The 15891-nt window shown below is 42.2% G+C and overlaps 1 protein-coding gene across 4 annotated transcripts in view; it reads left to right on the top strand.

The window, feature by feature from the left end:
- The window catches only part of LOC122550440 (ETS-related transcription factor Elf-1-like), a 142999-nt gene that overhangs the window by 30823 nt on the left and 96285 nt on the right, over positions 1-15891 (top strand). For 3 of the 4 annotated variants that reach the window (XM_043691174.2, XM_043691175.2, XM_087987871.1), the window contains exon 2: positions 13468-13839. In XM_043691174.2, coding sequence (XP_043547109.2) covers positions 13768-13839 — 72 coding nt within the window. In that variant the 5' untranslated portion in view covers positions 13468-13767. Of the gene's footprint in view, positions 1-13090; positions 13194-13467; positions 13840-15891 lie in introns of those variants that run through there. The other variant, XM_043691173.2, reaches the window with a different exon arrangement.

Raw genomic sequence — 15891 nt, 5'->3', positions numbered from 1 at the left:
CATGAGTTCAAAATGTGGCTCTGTAGCACTGTTAGGTCCAGCTCAAAGGAGACTGGGTTAGGCACAAAGTAGCATCTTATACCAACACCATCTGAGTCTGAGCACAGATATCGCAAGCAGGTGTCTGAGGGATATGGGGTAGACAGAACGTGATAGCTGTCAGCTGGGCACTAGACAAGCAACTTGAGGGAATATATCCAAAACTGCTGAATGTGGTACAGAGGCTGATGGGATTCTCAGCTTCAAATGCCAAGGCGTTACGATGTGGTCTATAGTGGGATTTGTGGCAGAATGGGACAGAACATCCAGCAAGGCTTCTCTTGATGTCAGGAGCATCTTCCTGCATGCGCTAAGCAGCAAGGAGAGTTTCCTACTTAGCAGTGGCCAGTGCACAGTCGAGGGCAGTATCGCTTGTTAAACACCTTTTTTTTTTATTAATGCCACACCCTGCCTCATTAATATTCATTGTCCACTCTTTGCAAACACACCACAGAAGTTCAATGTCAATAATTCTCGATGTGGAAGTTGGAGCAGGTACCTGGTGGCATCAGCTCACTATGGTGGATAAATTTCTCAACCCCATTCTCCTGCTTTCTTCCCGTAACTCTTGTCCCTTTGACAATCAAGAACATATCTATCTCTGTCTTAATTATACTCAACGACCTGGCCTCCATGACTACCTTCTGTGACAGTGAATTCCATTGATTCTCCACTGCCTGGCTGAAGTGTCTCCTTGCATCTTTGATTCATTTACAATTTGCTTCTGCACTTGATTGCTGCACCTCCGGCTGTACCATCATTGTCATGCTGCTGCAAGGACACCTTTCAAACTGAGGGATGGGGGGCGGTCATACAGCCAGCTAAGGGACTAGATCAGGCTGCATCCCCTCTGCACTCACTATCATAGTGCACACTCGCTCATTCTGAGCATACCTGAATGTTCACAGTATCCCCATCTTGCATTACTTTGCATGTCTTTTTGGATCTTGACTCCTCTGACAGAGGCACCTTGCTGTTTAGGGCAGATACAAAACTGGACGTGATTGTCAGCAACCCTCTTTCAAGTCAAGGGATATAGCCTTCAGTTAGGGAGTCCCAGCACGGTAAATCAATAACAGCCTTTGATATCAGTCCAGAGACTTGGACACAGTCAGTCAGGAACTCAGGACCATCTGGGTTGGGATGCTGTCCATGAATGGAGTTTGGTGCTGAATGTTAGGCAGCCCCTCCATCTTTTAAAACTCTTCCCGCCCTATTAGGGATTGGTTCTCACCTGGAATGAGAGCGAGGAAGGTATTACAAGAAAAGAATGTTGGTTCCATTGTTACTTTTGGTGGAGGTGCAAAGGAGTTCCAAGTGAGTCGGCAGAAGGCATGCGAGCTAATGGTGTTGAGGCGAGGAGAAGTTGGAGAGATAATGCATGTAACAGCGAGAGTGGTAGAGCATAAACTTGGGTGCAGTGGTTAATGTTAAAGTATAAGATTGCTGAGCGAAGTGAGTGCTGGTGGAGTGAAGAAGATCCTTATCCAGCAGTGTGGAGGAAGGTCAATCCCCAGATAGCTGAGACTGCAATGGTATGGGGGCAAGGCTGGCATAGTGGAGATGAAGTGGATGTTCTGCGCTTGCCCCACCCAATCTACTAGGACCTTGCCTGCAGAGCAGGGTATCAATTTTTCCCATGTCCAGCGTAAATCTGAGGAGCCGTGCAGACCCGATGCACGGTGATGGAGCTAGTCTGGATGCAGAATAGCAGTTTGAAGATGCTGGTCTTTTGGAAGATATCTCCTATGTGATGAGTTGTTCCAGGAATGGTGAAGACAAAATGGGAATAGAATGGGACATGAGGGATACCATGGGATGGGAGAAGTTGTTAATGAGTCACGTTTTAAGGCACGGCAAGAAAACTTAAGGCCTCGCAGCAGAAATCCCTCCAAAAAAAACTCAGTGCAATCTATAAGTCACTAAAAAAATCTACAATTCAGTGCATGGAATATAAATGCTAGGAAGCTGTGGTGAATCTTTAAAAAAACACTGGTTAGGCCTCAACTGAAGTATTGTGTCGAACTCTGGGCACTTCTATTGTGGCAGGATGTGACAATTTTATAGAGGTTCCAGAGGAGACTTGAGAAAATAATTTTCAGGGACAAGGGACTATTATGTGGATAGAAAGGAGAAACAATCATGATTTTCCTCAAGAGGAAGGGTGAGAGGAAAGTTGTATAACTCTGGGAATTCCTAGAAATGTTCAAGATCATAAGGGGTCTAAATAGTGATGTGAACAGAGAGTACTTTTACCGTGAGGGAAAGACTCAAGAACCGGAGGACTCAGATGATGACAATTGGACAAATACTGACTTGGGAGAAAATCTTTTGACTCTGAGAGAAGTTTGGTCTTGAATGCACCACGTGGGAGCAGGTTGGGGACAGTTTCATGACTTGTGACTTTCATAAGACATAGCAGAAATTAGGCCATTCGGCCCATCCAGTCTGCCCTGCCATTCAATCATGACTGATAAGTTTCTAAATCCCATTCTCCTACTTTCTCCACATAACCCTTGACCCCCTTGACAATAAAGAACCTATCTATCTCCGTCTTAAATATGCTCAATGACCTGGCCTCCTCGGCCTTCTGTGGCAGTGAATTCAATACAGCATTGGATAATTATCTGAAGAAAAACTGATTTCAGGGCTAAGGGGAAAGATCTAGGAAGTGGGGTCAGTTGAGTTGCTCTTGCAAAGAGTTATTCTGGATATAATAGGCCGAAAGAGCGCCCTTTGTGCTGTTAGTATTCTAGTATTCTATAGTTTGATTTGAATAAGTCATTTGATTTACGAATGGGAACATCATGAAGGTGATCTCTCTGTTCTCACACATTTCAACACAAACTGTCCCACAGCACTCTACAAAAACATCAGCAAGTGTCTTGACCAATAGTTACTCTTTGACCAACATCAGGAATGTAGATGATCTGGTCATTATCTCAATGCTGTTTATGGAATATTGCAATTCCTACATTGGCTACACTTTGAAATAATTTCATTGTGCACCCCATAATTCATGATAACCAGAGGTCAGGAAAGGTGTGTGTGAAAATGCAAGCCTTTCTGTCTATGCATCATAGATGAGGAAGAACTTCTCCTATTGAGGTATTTCAGCTACTACAAAATTACATCATATGGGCACTGCCTGCAATGGGAAGTGGGTTTTTTGAAATTTCAATTAATGCATAAAACAAAGCAACATTAATTGAGATGAAATAGTTAAGTGGAATGGAAGAAACTGCTCAGGGAATGTTGTCTTTGCTCTGGAATTCAACAGAGGAACTGCAAAGAAATGGTGCGTACTTTATTCATTTCCGGTTTGAGATATTTTCCAGTGAGTGATCTCAAGTTTAAAATCACATTGCCGTCAGGAGTTCCTGTTTACTATTCTTGGAGACTGTGTCCCAGTTCCCAACCTTCCAGCTGAAGGGTTCACTCCAAGCATAACCGAGACTCAACAAGAACCAGAACTGAATCATTGGAATTAAATTTGGACAGCCAATCGGTAAATTGTAGGCTGTTTTTATTTTTAAATCCAAAAAGAAAAGTACACAGTAGTAGTTTGCACTTAGGTAGCACCTTTTTTTTTTTTTACAAGTTCAGCATGTCCCAAAATATTTAACAGAAAATAGTGGGCTTTGAAAATATTGGCATCGTTGTAATGTGACTATAGCCATCTTCCTTGCATTCAAGTCAAACATGAATATACCGAGAGTAGAGTCTGTGCACAGGTGAGGGGTGCCTCTGTTCATTGCTAGCAGAATGTGGGCCTCTGGTCCACGCCCAGTTTTCACAGCACAAGATGCCAAATGGCCTTGAATTATTGTAAACCCAATTCTTCATTGTCAGACTGACAAGGTTATTGTCTACAAAGGGCTTCTTCCTCTTAAACTTCCTTCCTTCCTTCCTTCCTTCCATTTGGGCTGCTGTCTGGAGCTCTATTCATTTTCAGACTTTTAGTTTGCAGAATTAACCATCACTTATTGTCTGCCAACCTGATCTATTGTTGGTGGCAGCTGAAGCAATAAAATGTTATAATTACTGCCTTTGTTACCTGCTGGCAAAATGATTCGATGCCATTATTATGTTGGACCACAACATTTCGATAATCACTAGTTAACTGTTTACTCTAATTATACTTGTGATGATCTATGCACTTTCGCACACATGCACTATTCTTGTTCCAGGCTGTAGCTTCGAGTAATTCATATCTCACTGCCTTGTTGCACTTGCTTCCAGATACATAGTTACCAAACTGATCAACTCTAGCAAAGATATTATCCAGGTTCAGCAGGTAATAGGGAAATTGGATCTTGGCCTTTATTTCAAAGGGAATGGGGAATAAAAGGAGTGAGGTTTTGCTAAAACTATACCAAGCACTGGTCAGACCACAGCTGGAATACTGTGAACAGTTTCAGATACCTTACCAAAGGAAATCTAGACTGGCATTGGAGACAGTCTAGAAAATATTCATTGGGCTGATACCAGATATGGAGGGATGGTCTTATGATTTATTTGATTTATTTATTGTCACGTGTATTTATTACAAAATACAGTGAAGTGTTGTGTAATGTCGCCCCTCTCTGGTGCCATCTTAAATCACAGAAAAATAAACCAAAACACAGAATGTAAAGGGAGAAAAGTGAAGTAATTCTCCATCATTATAGTCCATCTTGTGAAGTGCTCTGTCATGGTCTTGGTGGGCAGGGCAGGCACGAGTCCCCCTCATTGTGTTGCCAACACTGGAATAGAAGTTGCCCACACTTCTGTGCCATCTTGCCTCCATCAGTGCCCTCTCCAGTGAAACATCATTGGACCTCACCAATGCAGACACCACCGGGTACCACACCGAACCCGCCATGAGTCCATTCTGTGCCAACCTCGCTGATGCAGCAGCTGCTGATTTCTGCCGGGTACTCGTACTGAGCCCAAATTCCCCCCCCCCCCCGGCCGGCTGCCATCTTCGTGAATCTGCACTGGGCGCAGACGCTGGGAAAGCTAAACCCATCTCCTCCACAACCGCTGAGCCACCCCCCACCCCCACTGGGCCACTCTGGAGACCCCACCTCCCATCCTGCTGGATCACCCTGGAGCCCTCTCTGACCGAGCTCTTCCCCAGATGTCAGTAAAATAAAATGGAAGAGAGAAAAAGAAGTGAGAGAAGAGAGGGCGGGGTAGAAAAAGAAAAAAACAAACAGAAATGTGGTCGTGTCCAGGCTCAGCAGCTTCACTTTACTGCCATCTAAGTGGATGCCCTCCAATGAGAGGTTGAGTAGAATGGGTCTGTACTGATTGGAGACTTTCCTAGGGTATCAGCTGCTTAGGAGACTTGAAAGGATGTGTCGGGGTTGTTTCCCTTGTGGGCAGAGACTAGGAACAGACGGCTTATTCTCAGAGTTAGGGACTTTCCAGTCAGTACAGATTATGAATTTAGATTAGATTAGATTCCCTACAGTGTGGAAATTGGCCCTTCGGCCCAACAAGTCCACACCGACCCTCCGAAGAGCAACCCACCCAGACTCATTCCCCTACACCTAATGCTATGGACAATTTAGCACGGCCAATTCACCTAATCTGCACATTTTTGGACTGTGGGAGGAAACCAGAGCACCCGGAGGAAACCCACACAGACGCCGGGAGAATGTGCAAACTCCACACAGTCAGTCGCTTGAGGCGGGAATTGAACCCGGGTCTCTGGCGCTGTGAGGCAGCAGTGCTAACTACTGTGCCACCGTGCTATGAGGAGAAATTTCTCTTTTCTGAGTATGGTCAATCTGTAGCATTCTCTATCAGGGGTGCTGTCAGGGCTGGGTCATCATATTAAAAGTTGCGACAGATTTTAATCATATTAACTATAGTCATGGCAGAGAGGCTGATTTCGGATCGGTAAGGTGACCAATAGTGAGGAGGTAAGGGTAGGAACGTGGAGCTGAGGATTATCAGATCAGTCACGATTTCAGTCAATGGTAGAGCAGACCCATTGGGCTGATTGGCCAACTATTGCTCTATATCTTACAGTCTTATGGTCTAATATCAGGCTTTCCAATCTTTGGGATCATACCTTAATATTGTGCAATGGTGTATGTTGGGTTCATGGACTTCAATTGTAATTTAAAAATGAGAAATATCAAATTTTTTGCCTTGCTATGTTTAAGCCTATATTTAAATTTCACAGGTAGTAAGAGTATATTATTCACCATTATATTTATATTGGTTTGTCAATCATTTAACAATTAATTATTCTGATTTAAGAAATTTCTCATGTGACTCTCTCTCTTGTTCGGGAAAAGTATAACATCTAATTCTATTGATTGGTTTGCTGCTGTCAAAACTTTCAGAAGTATTTGTGCTCATCTGAGTTATCAATGAACAATTTCTCCATCACAGTTAATACTCAATTAATAGTCAACAATGATCTGTTCACTGGTGGATTTGTTAAAGAGTATTATTATGGGCCAGGTCAGACCCCTTCAAAATATTATTAAGAAGGTAGCCTAGACCCTAACTTTTTCATATTTTAAAGACACATTTCAGGTGCTGTGTTCCAAATGCAATGCAATTTGTTAACTTACTTGACGATAAGCAATACAAGTTTTGTTCAAACACTAGAGTTAAAGTACAACAAAAGAAAGAGGAACTTGGCATAACTTAATCTTTTGGAAAACGTAACAGAATACAGTAACTATTAACTAATTAACTGTTCCATTATAGTAACTTCACATAAATACCCTGAGCAAAAGGCAAATTCAGAAAACAGATTTGTCAGACATGCAATCCAACAGCTAAGGAAGAGACTACCAACTTTTGGCTCTAATTGAGAGAGGGGGAAAAATAGCTTTCACTTCACGACCCCAACAGCAATTGGTGCTGAAAGCTAAAAACTCGAAATCCCTGGTTCTGAGAGTGAGAGCCTGATCACACCTTAGTTGTTTGTCTTCTCACAGACTGCTTAACACCTGTTCCCCAACCTCACTAAAATAAACCAAGACAAAACACACCTCTTAAAGCCACAGCATTGTTACAGTGGACACTAAAACCTTAGCAAAATGAGATGATGCAAATTCCAAGAAGGTGAAATCCGGACTCATTGCTGCTCCTCGCTTCACAAGAATGTATTCCAGAGAATTTTTGAGATCATTTTTCCTGTGGCCAACAGCAGCCTCTTTTAACAAGACCTGAGATCCACCCATGTGTCCTTGAAATTGAAGTTTCTAAATGTCCTATTAAAACCACGATTTACATGTGCAGAAGCCTACTACCTAAAAGGTCAGGCAGTATAGCATGCAAAATTTTAAAATGGCGGCAGTCTATGCCAGCATGAAATTTTGGAAAATCTGTTGATCCCACGCTAATGTCATCGTCATTCTGTTTTAGGATGACTTGACCGAATGAAAATAAGCTCTGAATTGTATCTGAAAGTAGAGAATGAACAGTCTTAATTCTGAAATCAGCCGGGAACTCTTCCACCCCCTTGCCAAATGTCCAGACTTGAGCCACAGTGTAAACTTATTCTCTCTCTTATATAGAGTTTACAGAATAACCATATTTAATTTTGCACTGCCCACATTAAGGGTTAAATGTTTAGTTTTGAAGTCTAGTGGATTTACTAGTATTAAAAGTAGATGTGAATCTACCACAGATCACCTCGGGGGATGTTACACCCATTAATCCATTGACAACACACCAGTGAGCTTCTCTAATAATGATTATTTTCTTTCATTACATACAACCTATTGTCGCTGACTGTATTGCTTAATCTATTACATGCAGAGAACAGTGTTGCAGAAGCTAGAAATTAACATGCTTATGAGGCATTGGTTCATTCTCTAAGATACGCCAAAAAACAAACTACTCTTTTGCAGAAGCAGTTTTATTGGACAATATCTTTGATGCACATTTAGAGAATTGTGGAGTCATATGGCACTGACGAGGCCTTTTGATCCATTATCCCTCTGCTGTGTCTTTGAAAAATATATCAACCTAATTCCATTCCCCTATCCTTTTTTCCCTGGAGCTATTGCCTATTTTTTCTTTTTCAAAGAAGTATTCAATAGCCTTTTGAAAATTACTATTTAATCTGCTTCCAGGCAGTGCATTTAACAATATAATACATCTCTTATGAAAAAGAATCTACTCCTGAACCCTGAGTGCGTTAGCTAATAATCATAAACCTGTGTCCTCTGTTTATTGACCATCCTGCTACCTGTGAAAAACCTGATCATTCTCAGCATCTTTGTTAAATTTTCTCTAAACATTTGAACTCTCAGTAGAGCTGGCCATGTAAATTTGTGCTGGAAAAGCACAGTAGGTCAGGCAGCATCCGAGGAACAGGAGACATTCCCTGATGAAGTGCTTTTGCCCAAAACGTCGATTCTTCTGCTCCTCAAATGCTGCCTGACATGCTGTGCTTTTCCAGCACCACATTCTCGACTCTGATCTCCAGCATTGCAGTCCTCACTTTCACCTATGTAAATTTGTGCCTCATACAATGCTGCACATTTTCCAGGTCAGGATGTTCTTCCCAAAATGCAGCGCACAAATGTTGGCTGCAGTCCTTTTGGCTGAGGCCTGGATGGTGATTTGTAAGCGCTTGCTGTAACTTTGAAGCATTTCCAATTGATATCTCTACTTTGAAAAATAAAACAAGGATCCTTATATATAACATCATTATTCACTTCCTCTTCCACCTCAAACATTGTCAATATGAGCACTTGAGTGTCTGAGTCGCTGCATTTTGTTTTCATCATTTCGTTAATATTACCATTCCTTATTTTCTCTTCCAAAGTACATCACTTCATTACATCATTTTTCATCTGCCCATGTGTCTGCTAATTTCACCAGGTGCTGCCCAGTATTATCCTTCTCACTGTTTCTATGCATAAATCATTGTGACCTCTGAATACGAGCATTCTGTATCCCAGTCCTATTCATTTATCTCAGAGGTGTGGTCTGACACTGTTACAATTTTATCCTGTCTGGAAAAGACGACTACTTTCTGCTCTCTCTTAGTCAGTTTCATATCTGAGCAATTGCTGTCCCTTGTATCATTAGTTTTTTATGGGGTGGAATGTTATCAAGAGGATGGTGTGTTAAATGATGAGGGTTTGCTTTGGACCTGGATTGGTGGCCTGAGGATTACATGCCATGTGGCAGGGTGGCTAGCAATGTCCCACATTGGCAGTGTTGGTGGAGCCAGAGGGCTGTGAGGAGGTGCAGTTCAGTGTAAGTACAGGAGTGTTCAGTATGCTGTCTCCTTGAGGCAGATTGCATTCAAATCACGGTTGCTGGTAAATGGTGGAGGGTTTGAGTTCTGATGAGGGGCACTGCATTCGAACTGTGTGCTAACTTGCCAACTGGCAGAGAGCTGTGATGGATTTTTTTTAATATGGTGGGACTTGCCAGACTGAGCAGGGAGAGACTGTTGCAATGGGTTGGTCAGGAATCGGTGTAAATCATTACTACTACAAAAACCATAGTAGTGAATACTAATGAACGTTTATTAACTATTTATGCAACTTCAAGGAAATACTTCAATAGAATTCAATTAGAAACGTGTTCCCGAAGGTCTCCTTTCCAGTTGATGTAGATCATCTGACATGATGAATCTCTAGATATTAACATAAGTGATTCACTTTGTGCTAAAGTGAATAAATTGGTTTAACTGGAGTACCTTCTTCCAGGGTTATCTCTACCCTCTGGTTGTACACAACAGACACAGCAATGGTTAGTGAGTACACCAAGGGTAGTTTTCTTAATGGACTGTCTTTTACAGAACAATCTTTTCTTTTGTCCATCAGTGATATCAACATTGAAGACTTGCAGTGCAATGATCAGAGTTGTCTTCCATAGCTCACTCCAGAGTCATTGCAAAGGGCACCAGTAGCTGGTGTTTTGTTTGGCTGATGTCTCGCATAGGCTGATGTTTTCCAAGCCCACCCCATCTCTCAGAGACAAGAATAAGGTGCAAATGGCAGGATGTGTCGAGCATTGGTTTCCAAAGTTTGGAATTTGCCTGATTGATAATTCCTAAAACAGGAGGATGATCCAAGCCAGTCACATTTTCATTAATAGCTGAGTGCAGGTGGGGAGGGCATGCCAGGAACAGTGCTGGCCTTACCTGAAACAAACATGCCAATCTGGTGAAACTACACAATAAGACTACATGGTTGTCAAACAGCATAAGCAGGAAATGATAGAGCTAAGTGATCCCACAACAAAAGATCAGCTCTAATGAACGTTTATTAACTATTTATGCAACTTCAAGGGAATGCTGTCAACATTTCTGCAATAGTATTGAAGGGTCTAGCCAAGCTGTTCTCATAGTTCTAACACTAACAGCATAGTTCTAATTACCCAGCAATATGTAAAATTGTCCAGTTATGTCCGGTACACACACAGCAGACCAAATCCAATCTGGCCAGTTACCTCTCCATCAGTTATGAGTAAGGTGACGGCAGGTGTCAGTAACAGTACTATCAAGCAGCACCTGTTCAGCAATAACCTGCTCAGTGATACCCAGTTTGGGTTCCACCAAAGTCACTTGTTTCCAGACCTCATTACAGCCTTAGTTCAAACATAGCTGAATCTCACAGGGGAGGGGAGAGTGACAACCCTTGACATCAATGCCCTTGTCAGTGTTTTGTTGAGTGTGGCATAAAGAAGTTCGAGCAAAACTGGACTCAGTGGGAATCAGTGAGTAAAACTCTCCATTGTTTGGATTCATTCCAGGCACATGTGAAGTTGGTTGTTGGAGATCAGTCATCTCAGCTCCAGGACATCTCTACAGGAGTGCCTGAGTATAGTGTCCCAGGCCAACTATCTTCAGCTGTTTCATTAATGACCTATCATCAGATCAGAAGTGGCAAAATTCATTGTACAGTCAGTGTTCAGCACCATTTACAACTTCTCAGCTATCAAGGTCATTCATGTCCAAATGCAGCAAGATGTGGACAATATCCATGTTTAGCTGACAAGTGGCAAGCAACACATACAGCACACAAGGTTTAGGAAAGAATTCTGAGGGAAAGGATTTATGACTGTTTGGAAAAGCATAGCATGATTAAAGGCAGTCAGCGTGGCTTTGTGAGGGGGAGGTTATGCCTCACAAATCTTATTGATTTCTTTGAGGAGGTGAAGAGACAGGTTGACAAAGATTGGACAGTAGATGTGGTGTACATGGACTTCAGCATGGCATTTGATAAGGTTCCCATGGTAGGCTTATTCATAAATTCAGGAGGTATGAGATACAGAGAGATTTGGCTATCTGGATTCAGAATTGTTCGGCTGACAGAAGTCAGAGAGTGGTTGGAGATGGGAAGTATTCTGCCTGGAGGTCAGTGGTGAGTGGGGTCCCGCAGGGCTCTGTCCTTTGGCCTCTGCTCTTTGTAGTTTTTTATAAATGACTTGGATGAGGAGGTTGAGGGGTGGGTTAGTAAAATTGCAGATGACACAAAGATTGGTGGTGTTGTCGATAGTATAGAGGGCTACTGCAGGCTGCAGTGCAACATAGGATGCAGAGCTGGGCTGAGAAATGGCAGATGGAGTTCAACCTGGATAAATACAAAGTGATGCATTCTGGAAGGTAGAACTCGAATGCTGAATATAGGATTAAAGACAGGATTCTTGGCAGTGTGGAGGAACAACAGGATCTGGATGTTCAAGTGCATAGATCCCTTAAAGTTCCCACCCAAGTGGATAGGGTTGTTAAGAAAGCATATGCTGTTTTTTGGCTTTCATTAACAGGGGGATCGGGTTTAAGAACCGTGAGGTTTTGCTACAACTCTGCAAGTCCCTGGTGAGACCATACTTGGAATATTAGTCCAGTTCTAGTCACCCTATTATAAGAAAGATGAGGAGGCTTTAGAGAGGGTGCAAAGAAGGTTCGCCAGGATGCTGCTTGGACTGGAAGGCTTGTCTTATGAAAAGAGGTTGACTAAGACATTTCTCTCTGGAGAGGAGGAGGAAGAGAGGTGACCTGATTGAGGTGTACAAGGTAATGAGAGGCATGAATTGAGTCAATAGCCAGAGATTTTTCCCCAGGGCAGGATTGACTGCGACAAGGGGTCATAGTTTTAAGGAGTTAGGAGGAAGGTATAGAGAAGACATCAGAGGTAGGTTCTTTACGCAGAGAGTTGTGAATGAATAGAATGTGGTGGTGGTGGAAGCAGAGTCATCATGGATATTTAAGATACAGCTGGACATGCACGTGGTCAACAGTGAATTGAGGGGTGCGTAGGTTAGGTTATTTTACCTTCGATTAGGAGTAATCTCGGCACAGCATTGTGGGCTGAAGGCCCTGTTCTGTGCTGTACGTTTCTGTGTTCTACAAGTGTGAGGCAAAGACCATTTCCAACAAAGAATATAATCATTTTCTCTTGATATTCAATGGTAACATAAATGCTGAATTCCCCCACTGATAATATGCTGCAGGTTACAAGTAACTATAAACTGAACTGGACGAGTTATAACAGTACTGTGGCTGCAAGATCAGAGGCTAAGAATATGGCAGTGAGTAACTCATCTCCTTATCCACCCCGCCTCTCCAAAGCTTGTATACCATCCTGATTTGGAAATATATCACTGTTCCTACAGGTTCAAAATTGTGGACTCCCTCCATAATAACAACATTTTGGGAGTATCTACACAAATGAACTGAGTTGGTTTAAGACAATCTATCACATTTTCTCGAGCAGCTGGGGGATAGGGAATAAATGCTGGCCACCCCAGTAATGCCAACATCCCACGATTGAATAAATTTTTAAATAAATTATTTTAGTTACGGATTTATCATACTGTGTGGTACATCATGGCCAATTTACAAAATTAACTGCTGATACCAGAGAGGTTAACAGTTAGACCTCTCTTTGCAGAGTATAATTCTGGTCAAACCTAACCACATGCTTCTGCCCAGAGGAAAATTATGAAACGTTGAACGTTAAACTAGCCAATGACTTATTTTCCACTCTGCCTGAACTGCAGCTTTATATTTCTCACGTGGGCCCACAGAGAGAATTTGTTTGCAGTTTCGGCTTTGCCATGACGTAGTTAGTGCTGCTTCCTTCCTGCTTCTTGCAAGGTTGGAACAGAGATAAGGAAACAACAGCTCAAGCTTGCTTTGCACAAACAAAACTCACCAAGACTCTTCTGAGAAGGTTAGTAAAACAACGTTTATAAAGTTACCCTGACAGCATTTGATGAGCAAGGCAACTCTCACTGCTTAGTGTAAAAACAATGTGATTATTGTCTTTGTTTTGGTTGTGTTAGTTCAACTTGGAACAAGCAGTGGTCTTCAAACTCTAGCCATGTTACATGTCACTGCTGATTTACAAGAAACGAAGGAAACTACCAGATCGACATGATTCATTTGACTCTTGTTAAGCTTTCCTCCATTTGAAATTTGTTTTAAATGATACATTTTATTTTCAGGACAACTTGGTCTTCAGAACAAAGATTAAATGCGGAAATTCGATCCAGGGTAAGGATTTGCTGCTCCCTCCTCCTGAAGTTTGACGGTCCTTTTGCCACTGTGGGAATCCCCCATTTCTTTGGATCTTGTATTGAACCCAAAGGCTTCCATTTGTCCGCCACCTCTTCCAAAGTAGCTATGAACTGAAATGTTTTAATTGTGATGGAAGCTGACACCTTTTGAGGAGAAAGACCTCCCTTGCATTTCGTCCAGTATTAAGTGGACCACCTCACTTGCTAAAGCACAAGGAATGCACTGCCATGGCGACTGCAGTTGGGCAAAATGAAGTTGTATTTGAATTTACAAATAATGGCATGGAAGACACACACGAGGTAAGATGATCATTTCACACTCTTGGCAAAGATTTTCTCGGGGACTCATTGAGCGACATTAAAATTGTTGGTTATTCACAAAGGAGAGTAAGTGCAGCTGTGTAAAATTTTATTTGTGCTTGTTGTCCGAAATTTACAAGGAAGGATGAAGCAGCACCTGAGATCCAGAATCCTGGCAGAAGGCCGATGTGAAGCAAACTTCATTTTAATGAGTCAGTTTGTGTCAAAGTTATATTGAGTCTTGAAATACCAATGATTTTCAATGGTTCCCAACCCTTGCATTGAATCTCATTTTATTTCAGTGAATTGGCTGAAATCTGAAGTACCTGAAAATAACGTTGGCTGCTTGTAGTTCCCTGAGCAGTTTCTTGCTCTGTCAGTTTTTGTGTGGCTGTATGCTTGTACTTTTCAACCAGAACAGTCTTATGTGCTGACTTCAGTGTTGGTTTGCCAGTTTCCTCAGGGGGCAGGGCACCATAGAGAACAGCCAGAGCTATATCTATTCAGCATAGAAAAAAATCCTGGTCTTAAATTTACTAACATGAGCTATGTATTATTTATATATTAAATTGTAAGACAACGGTAAGGCTACAACTGAAATATTGTGGGCAGTTCTGGTCACCATATTAAAGGAAGAAGGTAATCACTCTGGAGAGAGTGCAGAGCAGATTTACTAGAATGTTGCGAGGGCTGGAGAATTGTAACTTTGAGGAGAGATGGCAGAAGTTGGAGTTGTTTTCCTTGGAACAGAGAAGGCTGAAAGGTAATGTGATTGAAGTATACAAAACTGTGGGGCAGAGATAGAGTAGACAGGAGTTTCCCTTGGTAAAGACTTCAAAAACTAGGTGTATAGATTCAAGCTAATTGGCAGAAGGATTAGAGGGGACATGAGGAAAGACTCTTTCTATGCAGAAGCTGGCAGATGTCTGGAATTTGCTGCCTGTGGAGGGAGAGACTCTATAAACTTTTTTTTTCACAAAGGACCTGGATCTGCACCTTTAAATGCTTTAAGCTGCAAAGCTAAGGCCAGGAAAATGGGATTAAAAGGGCATCCAGATGTCTTTGGTCAGCATGGACAAGATGGGCTAAATGGCCCTCTTCTGTGCTGTATCATGTCTAAGGTTTTATGGTTTTTAGAATCATAGAGTGATACAGCATGGAAATAGACCCTTCAGTCCAACCAGTCTATGCCGAACATAATCCAAAACTAAACTAGTCCCACCTACCTGTTCCTGGCCCATATTCCTCCAAACATTTCCTAATGTAGCTATTCAAATATCTTTTAAACGTAATTGTACTCACATTCACTACTTTCTCAGGAAGTTCATTTCACACGCGAACCACCCCTTCTGTAAAAATAAAAAAAAGCCTCTTACGTCTTTTTAAAATCTCTCTCCTCTCATCTTTAAAAACGTGCCCCCTAGTCTTGAAATCCCCATCCAAGGGAAAAAAAAGCAACCATTATCTATTTCCCTCATTATTTTGTAAACTGCTACCAGATCGCCCCTCAACCTCCTACACTCCAGTGAAAACGTCCCAACCTATCCAGGCATCTGAGAGTTACTGCATTTTGTTTTTTCCCTTATCCCAGTGGTGTGTTTCAGTGCACAAATCCTATTCCTATTACTTTGCAGTAATTACCATTATGTTTCATGACTCTGGAGATTGTACCTACTGGGTGAGTGGTCATGGAGGATATATGGGGCTCACAGAAGTGGACTTGTTGAGGATGTGAAATAGTGGTGGGGAGGGGTGGGGTGGTGTGTGAAGTGAGGGAGTTGAGTGAAGTTTATGGGACCTTTAGACAATGTTGGGAGCTGGGGGGGTGTCAGAGCAACAGCACTCCCTTAACTGGCCTGCCTTCACTCCCCTCTGACTCAATTGCAGTTTGCACATTGCACTGTGAACATGAGACCACGTGAAAAAGCAGAAATCCCTGTAAAGTCACATGCGGGTCAGAGCTGTGAAAGTGTGCACAGCATTTACTTTGGCTGCACCAGACTGAGTGAGCCCTAATTGAGTCCAGAGCTACTTAAAGGTCTTGTGTTTAGT

Source organism: Chiloscyllium plagiosum, unplaced genomic scaffold (genome assembly GCF_037043375.1).
Source record: "Chiloscyllium plagiosum isolate Xiang-an unplaced genomic scaffold, Cpla_swu_hap1 HiC_scaffold_6, whole genome shotgun sequence".
In the NCBI taxonomy this organism is placed as follows: domain Eukaryota; kingdom Metazoa; phylum Chordata; class Chondrichthyes; order Orectolobiformes; family Hemiscylliidae; genus Chiloscyllium; species Chiloscyllium plagiosum.
Note: the sequence above shows the minus strand (reverse complement) of the source record. Positions and strands in the feature narration are given on the sequence as shown.